We start from the raw sequence: 15883 nt of genomic DNA, 5'->3' as shown, positions 1-15883 counted from the left end.
ACAAATATTCACAGATCTGCTGGAGAAGTCCCGTGTCACCTTCCAGTTGTCTGCTGAGAGGAGCTACCATATCTTCTATCAGCTGATGACTGGCCACAAGCCAGAGCTCCTGGGTATGTTAAAATAGAACATAAAATTGAACTCTAGCGGAACTTGGGCATTTAATCACATGCTGCATTTTCCCAATCTTTGCAGAGGCTCTTCTGATCACCACCAACCCCTATGATTTTCCAATGATCAGTCAGGGTGAAATCACTGTCAAGAGCATCAATGATGTGGAGGAGTTCATTGCAACAGATGTATGTTGATAGTTCAATTTATATTCCGTAATATAAGCAGACTGCCAGAGAAATAGATTATCTAAAAGGATTTGCTGTGCGCGTATTACAGACTGCTATTGATATCTTGGGATTCAACGCTGAGGAGAAGTTTGCCATCTACAAGCTGACTGGTGCTGTGATACATCATGGAAACATGAAATTCAAGCAGAAGCAGCGTGAAGAGCAGGCTGAACCAGATGGCACTGAGGGTAATTTAATTCATTTTGTGATGTTAAATCCTTGTAGTACATCACATTGCATTATGTGACATGCAGTTAAGGACTGCACTAAAAAAAAAACTATCACCACAAAGCATAGATCTTCTTCATAAACGTGTGGGCTTGTGTGAACAAATGTATATATGTGACATTGTGACTGTAAAGTGTTATGAGTACCAAAAGGAAGAAAAGCCATATACATGTAGAAGACAATTTACGATTTGGAAAACGCAACTTAAACACAGATAATTTTATAGATGAAATATAATGAATGCACAGTGGTAAACTACTGTGTGAGTCCCAACATAGGGTATCTAATAGAGATCATCCGTGCCAAGAAAAAGCTGTCATAATCCAGGACTAACTGAATATCAGTATCATATGTAGTACGCAGAGAACATTGCTGTGAAAGAAGATTTTAGTGGTGTTTCATGAAGTGGATACAAACTTTTATTTTATTTTCATCAGTGGCTGATAAAATTGCCTACCTCATGGGTCTGAACTCAGCTGATATGCTGAAAGCTCTGTGCTACCCAAGAGTCAAGGTTGGAAATGAGATGGTCACCAAAGGTCAGACCGTCCCACAGGTAATGACGAGGGAATGTTTATAGGTGGACAATACAATTATGGTCAGGAGGACAGGTAATATGCTAATTGCTGTTCTTGTATTGAAGGTCAACAATGCTGTCATGGCTCTGTGTAAGTCTGTCTATGAGAAAATGTTCTTGTGGATGGTCGTCCGTATCAATGAGATGCTGGACACAAAGCAGCCCAGACAGTCCTTCATTGGAGTGTTGGATATCGCTGGATTTGAGATCTTTGATGTGAGTAGTGGAAAATGTCTGAGCAATTTTACTGATGAATACAATTTTGCTATTTTCTTCAATAGTCACTGGACTTCAACAGCGTTTTGCCATGAAATTAATTAATTGTCTGTAAATACAGTATAACAGCTTGGAGCAGCTCTGCATCAACTTCACAAATGAGAAACTGCAACAGTTCTTCAACCACCACATGTTTGTTCTGGAGCAAGAGGAATACAAGAAAGAAGGCATTGACTGGGAGTTCATTGACTTTGGTATGGACTTGGCTGCCTGCATTGAGCTTATTGAGAAGGTAAGACAGGATTAGAACTGAGTTTTATTAGTTTTCTGACTGCCTGCTCAATTGTTGATTGTTTCCAACATCAAATAATGTCATTCCAGCCAATGGGCATCTTCTCCATCCTTGAAGAGGAGTGCATGTTCCCCAAGGCTACAGATGTTTCTTTCAAGAACAAGCTACATGATCAGCATCTTGGCAAGACCAAGGCTTTTGAGAAGCCAAAACCCGCAAAGGGCAAGGCTGAGGCTCACTTCTCCCTGGTTCACTATGCTGGAACAGTGGACTACAATATCACTGGCTGGCTGGACAAGAACAAGGACCCACTGAATGACTCAGTGGTTCAGCTTTACCAGAAATCTTCTAACAAGCTGTTGTCCCTCCTGTATGCATCACATGCTTCAGCTGATGGTAAGACACCAATCATGTGACCACTGCATAATAATTTGGACAGTAGTCAAATATTTAATGAATGTTTTATATTGTAAGTGTTAAAATGTTTTTCAGGTAGTTACTACATTGTAATTTATGAAATCCCTTTATTGATATTGATTGTTTTGGAATACACAGACGCTTCTGGTGGTGGTGGTGGCAAGAAGGGTGGCAAGAAGAAGGGTGGTTCCTTCCAGACTGTGTCTGCTCTTTTCAGAGTATGTATAACAATTGTAAATGACATGTTAAAATATTCTTGACCTTATATTAAATGATGATGATCTACAGGAGAACTTGGGCAAGCTGATGACCAACTTGAGGAGCACTCATCCTCACTTTGTCCGTTGCCTGATTCCCAATGAGTCAAAGACCCCAGGTATAGAAGCATGTAGTTTTACTAGAATCAAAATGCTTCAGGATGATATAAAGAACATTTCTAACCATATAAATTTCCAACTCTTAGGTCTGATGGAGAACTTCTTGGTCATCCACCAGCTCAGGTGTAACGGTGTGCTGGAGGGTATCAGAATCTGTAGAAAGGGCTTCCCCAGCAGAATCCTGTATGGTGACTTCAAGCAGAGGTGAGTTCATAAGCAATTTAACTCATATGTATTTTGATGATTAAGATGGGAGGAAATTATAAGTAACAATATATATATTTTTCTCTTGTAGATATAAAGTATTGAATGCCAGTGTCATCCCTGAGGGACAGTTCATTGACAACAAGAAAGCTTCAGAGAAGCTGCTGGGCTCCATTGATGTGGACCACACTCAGTACAAGTTTGGACACACTAAGGTACATTTGGGTAATATCAATATAACTGACCTGTACACATTGTATATCTAGCTGTATTAACTGTACTGATGATGAATTTCATTTACTGGATGAAATAGGTGTTCTTCAAAGCTGGTCTGCTGGGTACCCTTGAGGAGATGAGAGACGAGAAACTGGCTGAGCTGGTGACCATGACTCAAGCTCTCTGCAGAGGATATCTCATGAGGAAGGAGTTTGTTAAGATGATGGAGAGAAGGTAGGGATATCATACTTTAAATATAGAGTCTACTATATATACAAAACTAAGATGTAAAATATTTATACAACTTTTAAACTTACCTTTTTAGAGATGCTATCTTCACCATCCAGTACAACATCCGTTCATTCATGAATGTGAAGAACTGGCCATGGATGCATCTGTACTTCAAGATCAAGCCTCTTTTGAAGAGTGCTGAGACAGAGAAAGAGCTGCAGCAGATGAAGGAGAACTATGGTAAGATGCAGTCAGACCTGGCAACTGCTCTGGCCAAGAAGAAGGAACTGGAGGAGAAGATGGTTTCCCTACTGCAGGAAAAGAATGACCTGCAACTCCAAGTAGCATCAGTGAGTAACATACTGTAGGAAATAAATGTCAAAATACTGTGCAGATTGTTTTATGTCCTAGCACTGATTGACTTGACTGACACAATTCAGTCAAAATAATAACACATAAATGTTCACACTATAGGAAAGTGAAAACCTCTGTGATGCAGAGGAAAGGTGTGAGGGTCTCATTAAGAGCAAGATCCAGCTGGAGGCCAAACTCAAAGAGACAACTGAGAGACTGGAGGATGAAGAGGAAGTCAATGCTGAGCTGACTGCCAAGAAGAGGAAGTTGGAGGATGAATGCTCTGAGCTGAAGAAAGACATTGATGATTTGGAGCTCACCTTGGCTAAAGTGGAGAAAGAGAAACATGCCACAGAAAACAAGGTTCCATTTACATTTACTTAAGACTTACAGCAGTTTTTATACAGTGAAATGAAACACTGTTTGTCGTACTTTCAGGTCAAAAACCTAACAGAGGAGATGGCATCTCAAGATGAGACCATTGCTAAGTTAAGCAAGGAGAAGAAAGCCCTCCAAGAGGCTCATCAGCAAACATTGGATGATCTCCAGGCAGAGGAAGACAAAGTCAACACTCTGACCAAATCCAAGACCAAGTTGGAACAGCAAGTGGACGATGTGAGGAAATATTGCTACTGAAGTTTCAGTTATTTTGGGTTTAAAGATAGGTGCATTATAAAAATACAAAACTTTTCTTTTTATTTCAAAAGCTTGAGGGCTCACTGGAGCAAGAGAAGAAACTCCGCATGGACCTTGAGAGAGCCAAGAGGAAGCTTGAAGGAGATCTGAAACTGGCCCAGGAATCCATAATGGATCTGGAGAATGACAAGCAGCAATCTGATGAGAAAATCAAGAAGTATTTTCTTTTGTTAATTTATTACTTTTCAATGCTAGTCATGTGGTTCTAGGGAAAGGTTCTAAATAAGCAGTGCAGTGTCATTGTGAGGCAATATGATTCAGAGCAATAGCACTGTTGGTAAGTTACTTATTTAGTTAATGATGTTTCTTAAGTAATTAGGTAATATGGATTGATTTTGTCCAAAAATACTAGACCGGACATTCACACTTAATGAACAACAACCCCTGAGTGTACTTGTTCTTCTTTTCCAGGAAGGACTTTGAAATCAGCCAGCTCCTCAGTAAGATTGAGGATGAACAATCTCTTGGTGCCCAGCTTCAGAAGAAGATCAAGGAACTCCAGGTAACATTGTTTTACATGATTGTCAAACTCATTGAATACTCAGGACTTAGTAAGCGCAATCAATGATTCTGTCATCAATTCTAGGCTCGTATTGAGGAGCTGGAAGAGGAGATTGAGGCTGAGAGGGCTGCTCGGGCTAAGGTGGAGAAGCAGAGAGCTGACCTCTCCAGGGAGCTTGAGGAGATCAGTGAGAGGCTTGAGGAAGCTGGTGGAGCAACAGCCGCTCAGATTGAGAGAACAAGAAGCGTGAGGCTGAGTTCCAGAAACTGCGTCGTGACCTAGAGGAGTCTACCCTGCAGCATGAAGCTACTGCAGCAGCTCTACGGAAGAAGCAGGCTGACAGTGTTGCAGAGCTGGGAGAGCAGATCGACAACCTGCAGCGCGTCAAGCAGAAGCTGGAGAAAGAGAAGAGCGAGTACAAGATGGAGATTGATGACCTCTCCAGCAACATGGAGTCCGTTGCCAAAGCTAAGGTATGCAAAACCTGTTATTTCAGCAATAATCCAAATAATGAATGTTGAGAAAAAAATACAGTTTACAGCATTTCACTGGTTACTGGATTTTAATTTTATGTCTATTACAGGGCAATCTAGAGAAAATGTGCCGAACTCTTGAAGATCAGTTAAGTGAAATCAAATCCAAAAATGATGAGAATGTCCGCCAGCTGAATGACTTTGGAGCACAGAGGGCAAGACTTCAGACTGAGAATGGTGTGTATCCAAAGATATGAAATGCATCTTTACATATCATTTGTTTCGATGAACCAAAGCGATTAATGGTTTTTGTGTTTAAACGGATACATGGTGGTTTGTACAGTGAGTTTTTCAAAAATTCTGAAACACATTTTGATGTCTCTTTACTTGTTTTATGGATAGTACTATTTCTAAGAAAAATTTCCATGTTTTTTTTAATTTTATTTTTATATAAATATATAAATATAAATATTGTTAACTTTATCTCAACCATGATAGAGGCTTTTCATAAATGTTCTTCTTCTGATTCGTCAGGTGAGTTTTCCCGCCAGATTGAGGAGAAGGAATCTCTTATTTCCCAGCTCACCCGAGGCAAACAGGCATTCACTCAGCAGATTGAAGAGCTGAAGAGACAAATTGAAGAGGAAGTAAAGGTATGTCATATTTGCTTCGTCTTCTTCCTACAGCATGTGCTTTTGCCTGTCTGGATTCTTAAGGATATGCAGTATTTCAGAAAATATGCTCAGTGTACTGCAGTGTGTTAATATAATATATAAATTTAATAATGTGTTCTTATAATTAATTGACAGGCCAAGAACGCCCTGGCTCATGCCGTTCAGTCAGCCCGCCATGACTGTGATCTGCTCAGAGAGCAGTTTGAGGAGGAGCAGGAGGCCAAAGCTGAGTTGCAGAGAGGAATGTCCAAGGCCAACAGTGAGGTGGCTCAGTGGAGATCCAAATATGAGACTGATGCCATCCAGCGTACTGAGGAGCTGGAAGAGTCCAAGTACACAATTTCTTACTATTCCCTCAAAAATTATTTAGATCCAATATTTTATATTTATTTATACTGATTGTGAAATGAATTAAAAGCATATTTATGGTCACCACAGGAAAAAGCTTGCCCAGCGACTGCAGGATGCTGAGGAATCCATTGAAGCTGTGAACTCCAAGTGTGCCTCTTTGGAGAAGACCAAGCAGAGACTGCAGGGTGAGGTGGAGGACCTCATGATTGATGTGGAGAGAGCTAATGCTCTGGCTGCCAACCTTGACAAGAAGCAGAGGAACTTTGATAAGGTAAACTGTTAAACTGGAAGTGAAAATTAGTTTTAGCACAATAGAAGAATGTAACTGATTTAACTATGTAAATCTAGGTCTTGGCAGAATGGAAACAAAAGTACGAGGAGAGCCAGGCAGAACTGGAGGGTGCCCAAAAGGAAGCTCGCTCTCTCAGCACTGAGCTATTCAAGATGAAGAACTCCTATGAGGAGGCCCTGGATCATTTGGAGACCATGAAGAGAGAAAATAAGAACCTGCAGCGTATGTTGGCTGACGCCTACATTAAATTCAAATAGGAATTTACTGTTGGTAGTGGAAAATCTAAGTACCTTTGTATTAATTTTGTAGAGGAGATCTCAGATCTAACCGAGCAGATTGGTGAAACTGGAAAGAGCATTCATGAGTTGGAAAAAGCCAAGAAGACTGTGGAGAGTGAAAAAGCTGAAATTCAGACTGCCCTGGAGGAAGCAGAGGTACTATTTTATATTTTATTTGTTTTTAGTTGCAACAATTCATTTACATTGCTATATCCATAGTGTTTTAAATGTGTTCACATTTGTTTGGTAGTAAATAGATTTTTCTTGCAGGGCACACTGGAGCATGAGGAGTCCAAGATTCTCCGTGTTCAGCTTGAGCTCAACCAGGTGAAAGGTGAGGTGGACAGGAAGCTGGCAGAAAAGGACGAGGAGATGGAGCAGATCAAGAGGAATAGCCAGAGGGTGACTGACTCCATGCAGACCACTCTTGATGCTGAGGTCAGGAGCAGGAATGATGCCCTGAGAGTCAAGAAGAAGATGGAGGGAGACCTGAATGAGATGGAGATTCAGCTGAGCCATGCTAACAGGCAGGCTGCTGAGGCCCAGAAACAACTGAGGAATGTCCAGGGACAGCTCAAGGTAGGTTTTCAGATCATTTGGTTAAAGACTAAAAAAGGGGGCAGAAGACTTATTCTTTCTGTATCTTCTTTTGTCAGGATGCCCAACTGCACCTTGACGATGCTATCAGAGGACAGGAGGACATGAAGGAACAGGTTGCCATGGTGGAGCGCAGAAATGGTCTGATGGTGGCTGAGATTGAGGAGTTGAGAGCTGCTCTGGAGCAGACAGAGAGAGGACGCAAAGTGGCTGAACAGGAGTTGATTGATGCTAGTGAGCGTGTTGGACTGCTTCACTCTCAGGTTGGGTTTCAAAGATTTACAGGAATATTTTGTTTTGTTATATGCGTTACATTAAAGTTCTATTATGTTGTATGATTTTTCTTAATTCAGAACACCAGTCTTCTAAACACCAAGAAGAAGCTGGAGGCTGACTTTGTCCAGGTTCAGGGTGAAGTGGATGATGCTGTACAGGAAGCAAGAAACGCTGAGGAGAAAGCCAAGAAGGCTATCACTGATGTGAGTTAATGTACTCTGCTTTCATAGGTTCTGTAAATAGTGGGAAGGCTTTTATTTTAAACTTAGACATAATTTATTATTTCAGGCTGCCATGATGGCTGAGGAGCTGAAGAAGGAGCAGGACACCAGCGCTCACCTGGAGAGGATGAAGAAGAACCTGGAGGTCACAGTCAAGGACCTGCAGCACCGTCTGGATGAGGCTGAGAACCTCGCCATGAAGGGTGGCAAGAAGCAGCTCCAGAAACTGGAGTCCAGGGTAAGCACTATATAATGTTTATACAAATGTTGCATTTTCTGTGCTCTGTATATTCAACCTTTCCTTCTCTGTACTCAGATCCTTTTTTATTCATCATTACATTTCAGGTGCGTGAGCTGGAAGCTGAAGTTGATGCTGAGCAGAGACGTGGAGCTGATGCTGTTAAAGGAGTCCGTAAATATGAGAGGAGGGTGAAGGAGCTGACCTACCAGGTGGATATCATCTCACTATAAAGATCCATGATTACTGCTTTATTGTATTTTAACATTTCGTAAATAACAATCTTTCATCACTGTAGACTGAAGAGGACAAGAAGAATGTGAATAGACTTCAGGATCTGGTGGACAAGCTGCAGCTCAAAGTCAAGGCTTACAAGAGACAGGCTGAGGAGGCTGTAAGTCAACTATATTTATAAGACAGATCAGTTACAGCTTCATTCATAATGTCACTTAGTCAGTACAACTGCAAACCTTTGCAAACCTTTCACAGGAGGAGCAGGCCAACACTCATATGTCCAGACTCAGGAAGGTCCAGCATGAGCTGGAGGAAGCTCAAGAGCGTGCTGACATTGCAGAGTCTCAAGTCAACAAGCTGAGAGTCAAGAGTCGTGATGCTGGAAAGGTAGTGCTTCATATTCTTTGCCAGTATCAAAGAGTGCATATATACATATATGCATTCCATTATCCGTTATATCTCCATGATTTTTTCATTCCACTGTGAATTGGACAATAACTATATGTATTAGAAACTAAAATGAATTGTGTGTTTTTTTCTATTTCCCAAATCCTATTGCTCATACATGTGGCATTCCATCAAAACATCATTTCCATATTCCTACACTGACCTTGTGTATTAATTATTTCTTTCAGGGAAGTGACTCTGCTGAATAAGATTCATCTGAGGCATTAAAGAGCTCATCAAGAATTTGAGAATGTTCCTCTATAAATGCAATAAATGTTAAACATTTCTTCAGTGTTTTTGTTGTCATTTGTTTTTTTTTTCTTTATTTTTAGGTTTGACCCTATATAAATAAGTTGGCTCAGATAAAAGACTACATTTAACTGTATTACAACTGTATTACAATGTACTGTATCAGTATACAGTAAACATCGCTCATCTTACTGTGATTTTAGTCATGATCAAATGTTACCACTGCCATTATCTGCTATATGGTGGTTCAGATAGTAAAGATCAAAAAGGAGTATGGGTTTAGGTTTGGCATTTATGTCTTTATTGTTATTTCCATAGTGTGCATTTTGCCATAGTTTCACAGTTTGCCGAAAGATAAAGCAGTCTTTATCCGTATACACTGCATTTGCTTTTTGAAAAAACAAAAAACTATGAGTTCTTGTGTACACTGCTGTGCTTGAAAAACGAAAGACAATGCATATACTGTAACAGAACATTTGATTAGCAAGGGAGAAGAATTACACCTCAACAAATAACCCAATAAGAACAGAATAAAGTTTCTACTCTAGCAGAAGCATTTCACTAGTGTTAAAATCTACAAATACAATTTTATCTTTAAAATGTTCAATCACTTACTCTCCAAGGCAGCTACTTGTCATTATTTGTGGCATCCATGCCTATTGTTTATTGCCATTGTTCTTCTTATCCTTCTTTCCAGCTCCCTTCCCTCTCTCTGCCTTATCCTTCCCCTTATCAAGATCCTCTTTAATTTTTTGTCCTCCGTGAGCCATTCCTTTCTGCAGCTGGGCTGTGTGAATCTTTTCAATAAGGGAGAAGCAGTCTTCATCTGGACTGATGGGGCTGGTCACAATCTTCCCCTCTTCCTGTGAGCATGCAGTTACAGGATGTGCTTTACTGATTGCACGCTGATTGGGAGATGATGGCTTTGAGTGGGCTTTCGTGGGACTTACATAGGTTGGAGAGCAGTGTCTAGAATTGACATCTTCCTTTGGGACCAGGTTTAAGTCAAGGGACAGGGGTCTGCCAGGGACTGGACTCAGAGGAATCACAAGATTATCTCCTGGGGCTCCAAGTGTTAAGTAGACCTCAGGGAATGTAACTGGCTGGTTGGCTTCCGTTTGTCCCTTTGACAGAAAAAATAACCATTCTTTTATGACAATGACTTAGCTCAAAATTGACAACCATTGTGGCACAGCTTACCTGCGGTGGTGTGAAGCTCATTGACACCCTCACTGTCACCTATGAAAGAACAACACGTCATTAGTTTCACATGGTGTGTCGGGGACTCCTGTTCAGTGATCACTCATTAGTGACCAACTACAGATCACGTGAAAGACAACACTTTCACACTTCTTCAAACTAAAGAAAGACAAGACAAGACAACCACTCAGGGTCATAAGAGAGGATTCATTTCCCATTATAGCATATGTTGTTGAAATGAAATTATGAAAAATTCAACAAATGTGGGTGGTTGAGAAGTTTGTAATAATTTAGACTCAATGATCACTTTTGTTGTTATTTGCAAATATTCCACGGCAAAAGGAGACATACACACAGAGTAAAACAGTGAGAGCATGTTACACCGAATGTGTGGCGACGGCATATTTTATAGTCCATGCTGCGTGTCGGTTCTGTGCTTGTGCACATGGACCCAGTGAGAAAGTACTAACTTGTTTTTGCACAAGAAAAAGAAAGTGAGATGGTTAGGGAAAAGCATTAGCAGGGTGGCGTGCTTAAAATACAGAACAGGAAATGTCAGCAGTTTGCACCTAGAAAGTTCAATTCAGTGTTACACTTCAGATGAACTTTGGGTGAACTTATGCTGACTTGTTGTGAACGTGTTTTGATTTGGAACTCATGAGGGCTAAAAGGTCACAAAAACAATTGCAGACAGCATTGGCAATGTCTGCTTTATGTACTATACGGGATGATTTATATCTTTAAAAGCTGGTCTTGTGCGAGTTAGATAATAATAATGAATTTACCTGAGCTGAGGAATTTAGCTTCTTCTGATTCTCTGTCTCTGGGGTAAATGAAGCAGATTTAGGTATGGTCCCGACAGAGCCAGATTCTGCATAAGCTCTTTGGGGTTGAGATGTAGGGCTAGAAGAGGTCTTCTTTGTTGTTTGTGGTGTACGCTCAGGCACCATGATGTGTGGTGGAGAGGCCTTGCAGAAGAAAGGAAAACAAAAGTAGTAGTAGTATTTCATTACCAGACCAGAGATTTATGGAAACATAATCAGCTGTTTACTAATCAATTATGCTAATGTCAACATTTCAGATATTGTGCCCTCCATGCTGTTCAGCCAATAACGTAAAAATAACTATGAAAAAATAACTGTATTAACTGTTTAGGTTCACACCACCAACAATTTAGATATGTTGCTCTGTTACATACTGGGATTTTAGCCATTGTACTTCGAGCATTTTTTTTCCCCTCAGAATTTCCACCTATCCCCGGCAACGTAGGAAGTGTAAAGCGCTGATCATCGAGCCGTCCTCCTTGACTGGAGGCAATCGTGTTGAAGAACGCATTAGCTTCTGCACCTGTTACAGAGAATCAACAGCTATTTTTGACATCTCGAAGACGGAAAGCATATTTAACACTGTGCCTTCTGTGTCTTTCTGACCTGTGGGTACATTATTTAAAGCACTTCCATTGTGTGTGGGGGTCGCAGATGTGCTTCTGCTGGGTTGTAAAGAGCAACGCTGCTCGTCCATACGGCCACTTTGTGCATGACTGATCATTTGAAGGAACTGCTCCTGCTCCGCTTCAGACGTCTCCTGAAAATGTTTGAAGAAATAAAAGAATTGAGAAGTAACAAACAACTTGAGACAGAATAAAACAACCACAGTTTTTTATTTTTGAAAAACTGTGGAGGTTGAGCCTTCCTACCCGTCACTAACGTCATTTTAATGGCTTACTGAAAAATATAGGATTACGGAACGGGAAAAGTACTGGTAAAACTGTAAGCTGAGTAATGTGCAGCATGACATCTGACCTGCCGGTGGTCATCAGTTTTACTACGGTTTAAGGAGGCAGACCTCCGGAGAGATGTGTCTGAATTGAGATGGTCTTTCCTCTGGGGGGATGGGGTACCGAGATTCTGGGATATTTGTGGTGCAGAACATCTCTGTTCATCCATCCTAGAGCCCTGTGGGAGGAAAACATGATTCATTGTTGTACTATTGATTCAAATCATCATTTGGAACTGTTGTGGAACATAGTCTGCACATTGAAGATCAAAATAAGAAATTTTTTTAAGTGGATAGACTGTATAACTGAATGTATGCGTTCACCTGGACTTTGGAAACCATGTAACACAAGTATCTTGCATCCATCTCAGCAGCAGCTGACGTTGACGATGATGTGGTCCCTCCATTCTGAATGCCTGGTAATGAAGGAAGAGTCACTCTTTGGTCGTCAATGCGTCGGCCCTGTGAGTTGGCCAGCAAACTGAAGAAATTTTCAGAATCTGGCCGTGGGTTGGGTAAAAATAAAATATTAGCTTTAAATATACATTTTTATTTATTTATTTATTTTAATATTTCTACATGCAGGAGCAAACCTTCAATGTAAAAATCAGGAGGCATACATTCTGCTTGCGTTCTTACCTTGAGGCTGTGTGTTCTGACTGAGCTGATGTTTGGGTGTTGACTGGGGAGTAACACTTAAGACGCATCGTTGTTCATCCATGCGGCCACGCTGTGAATGACTCATTAAGTTAAAAAAATCTTCCTGTTCACTCGCAGTCACGACCTAGATCAGAAAAAGTACCTATTTAGTTCATTATAATTACCAATATAAATGACATTCTTACATTATTGGGCCGTCTATAAATTTTCAGTGATTCAAATGAGGATTTGTTATTTGATTTTAACCTGGAGAAAAATAACTTAACATGCCTGTTTTTCTGATGTTTTATCTTTACTCTTTGGTCGTTCTGTGTCTGAGCTGGGACTTAAGGAGGTTGACCGTGAAGGGGTTGGAGGTAGCGAACACCTTTGGTCCTCCATTCTTGAACCCTGAAAATACATTAGCACAGCAATTTTCACCATCATATACACTGCACAAACGTTTGGTTAGAAGATCAAAATATGTGAAAACTGGCTCATGTGAACTGTTTTGACATGAACACAAGCTTAAAGGGCTGACCATCTAAAAATAAAAAAAATGAAACACTCAAAGTGCTTCAAGTAAATATATGACTGATACTAATACATACAAAGTATTTTAAAAAAAAAAATATATATATATATATATATATTTCTAGGCTAATGTTTATGCAACATCACAACAGTATTTTTAGCACTTTATATTTAAACAACTATTTTTTTGTTCTTTGAAAAAGGAAAGTACCAACCTGGGCTTGGGAGACCATGTTATACAAGAAGCTCGAATCTCCATCAGAAGTGTTTTTTTCCTTCTGTAATCCAGGTAATGATGGAAGAGAGACTCGCTGGTCATCTAGCCGCTGACTCTGAGTGCTGGCCAGTAGGTTGAAGAGCATTTCAGAATCTGGTAAGACACATTGACAACATTAAATAACACAGCGTCTAAACCTGGCTCTGTCAGAAAGAAATGCTAAATATAAAATCCTTTCCTCCCTGTTAAGAAAGTCGGATCAATCAATCGATCGATCTATCCATTTATCGTACCCATTCAGTATATTTACCTGTGTTCAGTGAAGCAGACTTTCTATCGGTGTGTTTGGGTGTGCAAGGAGCACTCCTGCTAGGATCCAAGGAGCAGCTCTGATCGTCCATACGTCCACGCTGCCCTTGGGTGATCATATTCAGAAACCTTTGCTGTTCCTCATGTGTTTCTTCCTGTTTGTGGTTAAAATGATTAATATATCAAACCTGTCTGTAGAAGAAATCTGTCATAACACAGCCATGACAATGACCAAGCGGAACCAAACTGACCTTTATGGAATTGGAGCGGGCACGGTCAGAGGGAACAGGTAATTCGTGTCCTGGCACCCCCAGAAGCCTCCTGTTTCTCTCTGGAGTACTCTCAGTCAAAGAGATCTGAGGTGCAGAGCCGTGGTGGTTATTACTTCCAGGTTCCTGAGAAAACAAGTCATACCTTCGAGTAGATGTTGTTTATTAATTCATTATGCCCCTCTACAGGTGCATGCATGGACTCAACATTTGTTATCTATAGTCTAGTACCTGGTAGTTAAATCCAGGCAATGACACCCGTGGGTCTAGGTGTTGTCCATTTTTTCTGTCAGAATTATGGGATGATTTCTCCTTGCTTGAGTCTGTGTGGAGCAGGAGGGAAATCATCAATCATCACCTTGCCAAATAACAAATAAAACAAATGACATGTTGTATTTGTGCTGCCCCAACCCGTAGGTGTAGTTTTTATTTGTGCGGTCTTAGCAGGACTCAAAGTGCAGCACTGTTCATCCATTCGTCCACGCTGTGAGCGACTCAGTATGTTTAGAATCTGCTCCTGTTCTGGAGATTCCTGTTGAGAATTGGATGTAAGAAGCAAGCAGCCTGATGTATCGCAAATTATACACAGTCTCATTGTTCCTGAACAAATGTAAATCTTAGTTTAAAAAATGATTATTCCTAACTGCAGGTCTCCATATCTCAGGCTCGGAAAAAGTGGTGGGCACAATGTAAAATATGTATGTGATGTAATATAATATCAAAATAAAATGGCATCAACAACATCGACAATTTACCTACTATGGACAAGCATAAACAATATGTAGGGTGACCAGATGTCATGTCTTCTTTTTGAGACCTAAAAATGTGTCAAACTCAAACTGTGCAACAATTTCAAACTTGTCTGGGATTTTGAATAGAGCCTCAAACATGTTTACATCATACTTTGGAGAATTAAGATACAATTCTGTATGAAATCTTTAAAAATTAATAAATACCCATTTTACCATTATACATTTCCAACTAAATATTTTTAACTAAAAATCAATATGACAATCTTACCAGTACAATGTCAGTTGCTTCAAGTTTTGAGTCTTCTCCGGTAGCTGCCATTGAAAAATGATACAAAAAATAAAAATAAGTAAAAATCCTCAGACTGCAAAATAAATAAACTGTAAAGCAGTGTTACAGCTCTTGTTATTGGAGAAGAATATATTCAGTACTTCTTCGACATAACTGTATATAATGGAACTGATGATACTGATAAATGGTATGCGAAATAAAGTCTGGATATGGCTGGGTAGAAGGCTTTTAAATAGAGTTAAGTCCCGTGTATTAACCCATAGCCATTAAGACCAGAGCCCCGTTCTCGATATTACCATCTGTAATCCCAGATGAAAACATAATCCTCAGCATGGAGAGGGATGATCTTTTTCAGTAGCGGGTGTAATGCTCTCCCTTTTGACCTCACACTTTACTTAAAGTTCATGTTTGCATTTAGATGCCACCACATTGTCATTATATGGTGAAAATGCATATGCTCAGGTTGTGGGATCAGCAAAACTGTCACTAATGTGATGAACCTATCAGTATGATAAATATGTTTTTTAAATCGGTACTGAACATTTGCCTGTGAGGAAGAAAACCACAAAATGAGGAAGGATGCACACTGAAAAAAAAATTGATGAAATCATCTTTGTATTACAATATGGAGTAAAAACTGAGCTGTGAACTGTGAAGATAAAAAAACTCAAGTTTTCAATGATATACTTCTAAATATAACTATAAATTGGTTTGTAAATAGAAAGCACAGAGGATAACCAAGCTAGCCAACAGATTAATCTGAATTAATTTGAGTTGTTTCTCAAAGACAAAAATATTTGACCATCAGAATCAGAAAAAAATGTATTTATCCCTGAGGGGCAATTAGGAGGTCAAAGAGCGGCACATAAAAATAAAAAGCAAGAGAATAAAATCACAATCACAGTGGGTGGGCAAAA

The 15883-nt window shown here is 40.0% G+C and overlaps 2 protein-coding genes across 4 annotated transcripts in view; one reads left to right on the top strand and one right to left on the bottom strand.

The window, feature by feature from the left end:
- The window catches only part of LOC124997895, a 50571-nt gene extending 41553 nt beyond the window's left edge, over positions 1-9018 (top strand). Inside the window, 5 exon segments of the mRNA XM_047571930.1 lie at positions 7881-8051; positions 8159-8263; positions 8350-8445; positions 8541-8672; positions 8921-9018. Coding sequence (XP_047427886.1) covers positions 7881-8051; positions 8159-8263; positions 8350-8445; positions 8541-8672; positions 8921-8941 — 525 coding nt within the window. The 3' untranslated portion in view covers positions 8942-9018.
- A 241-nt stretch (positions 9019-9259) lies between these two features.
- On the bottom strand, positions 9260-15156 carry LOC124997373. Of its 3 annotated transcripts, XM_047571031.1 has the most exons (16): positions 14946-15156; positions 14337-14457; positions 14157-14248; positions 13908-14051; positions 13658-13811; positions 13346-13500; positions 12888-13007; positions 12597-12741; positions 12282-12457; positions 11984-12136; positions 11612-11765; positions 11380-11528; positions 10967-11149; positions 10182-10220; positions 9932-10105; positions 9260-9844 (listed from the first exon to the last, which is right to left on the bottom strand). In XM_047571031.1, exons 1-16 carry the CDS (start codon positions 14994-14996, stop codon positions 9638-9640), a joined length of 2217 nt encoding a protein of 738 aa, XP_047426987.1. In that variant the 5' UTR covers positions 14997-15156; the 3' UTR covers positions 9260-9637. The 3 variants fall into 3 exon arrangements, with proteins under 3 accessions (XP_047426987.1, XP_047426985.1, XP_047426986.1); XM_047571029.1 differs by having other exon boundaries at positions 9260-10105; XM_047571030.1 differs by having other exon boundaries at positions 9260-10105; positions 12282-12373.
- Between the last annotated feature and the right edge of the window lie 727 nt (positions 15157-15883).

This window comes from Mugil cephalus, chromosome 20 (genome assembly GCF_022458985.1).
Source record: "Mugil cephalus isolate CIBA_MC_2020 chromosome 20, CIBA_Mcephalus_1.1, whole genome shotgun sequence".
NCBI classification, from domain to species: domain Eukaryota; kingdom Metazoa; phylum Chordata; class Actinopteri; order Mugiliformes; family Mugilidae; genus Mugil; species Mugil cephalus.
Note: the sequence above shows the minus strand (reverse complement) of the source record. Positions and strands in the feature narration are given on the sequence as shown.

What these genes read in the sequence shown, in the direction of transcription:
- LOC124997373 (XM_047571029.1), bottom strand. Translation starts at nt 14,996, where the DNA reads ATGGCAGCTACCGGAGAAGACTCAAAACTTGAAGCAACTGACATTGTA. An exon ending in ACATGGTCTCCCAAGCCCAG is followed by an intron (nt 13,008 to 13,345) that starts GTTGGTACTTTC and finishes ATGTATTTTCAG; the next exon opens with GGTTCAAGAATGGAGGACCA. An exon ending in ATAAAACATCAGAAAAACAG is followed by an intron (nt 12,742 to 12,887) that starts GCATGTTAAGTT and finishes TTTCTGATCTAG; the next exon opens with GTCGTGACTGCGAGTGAACA.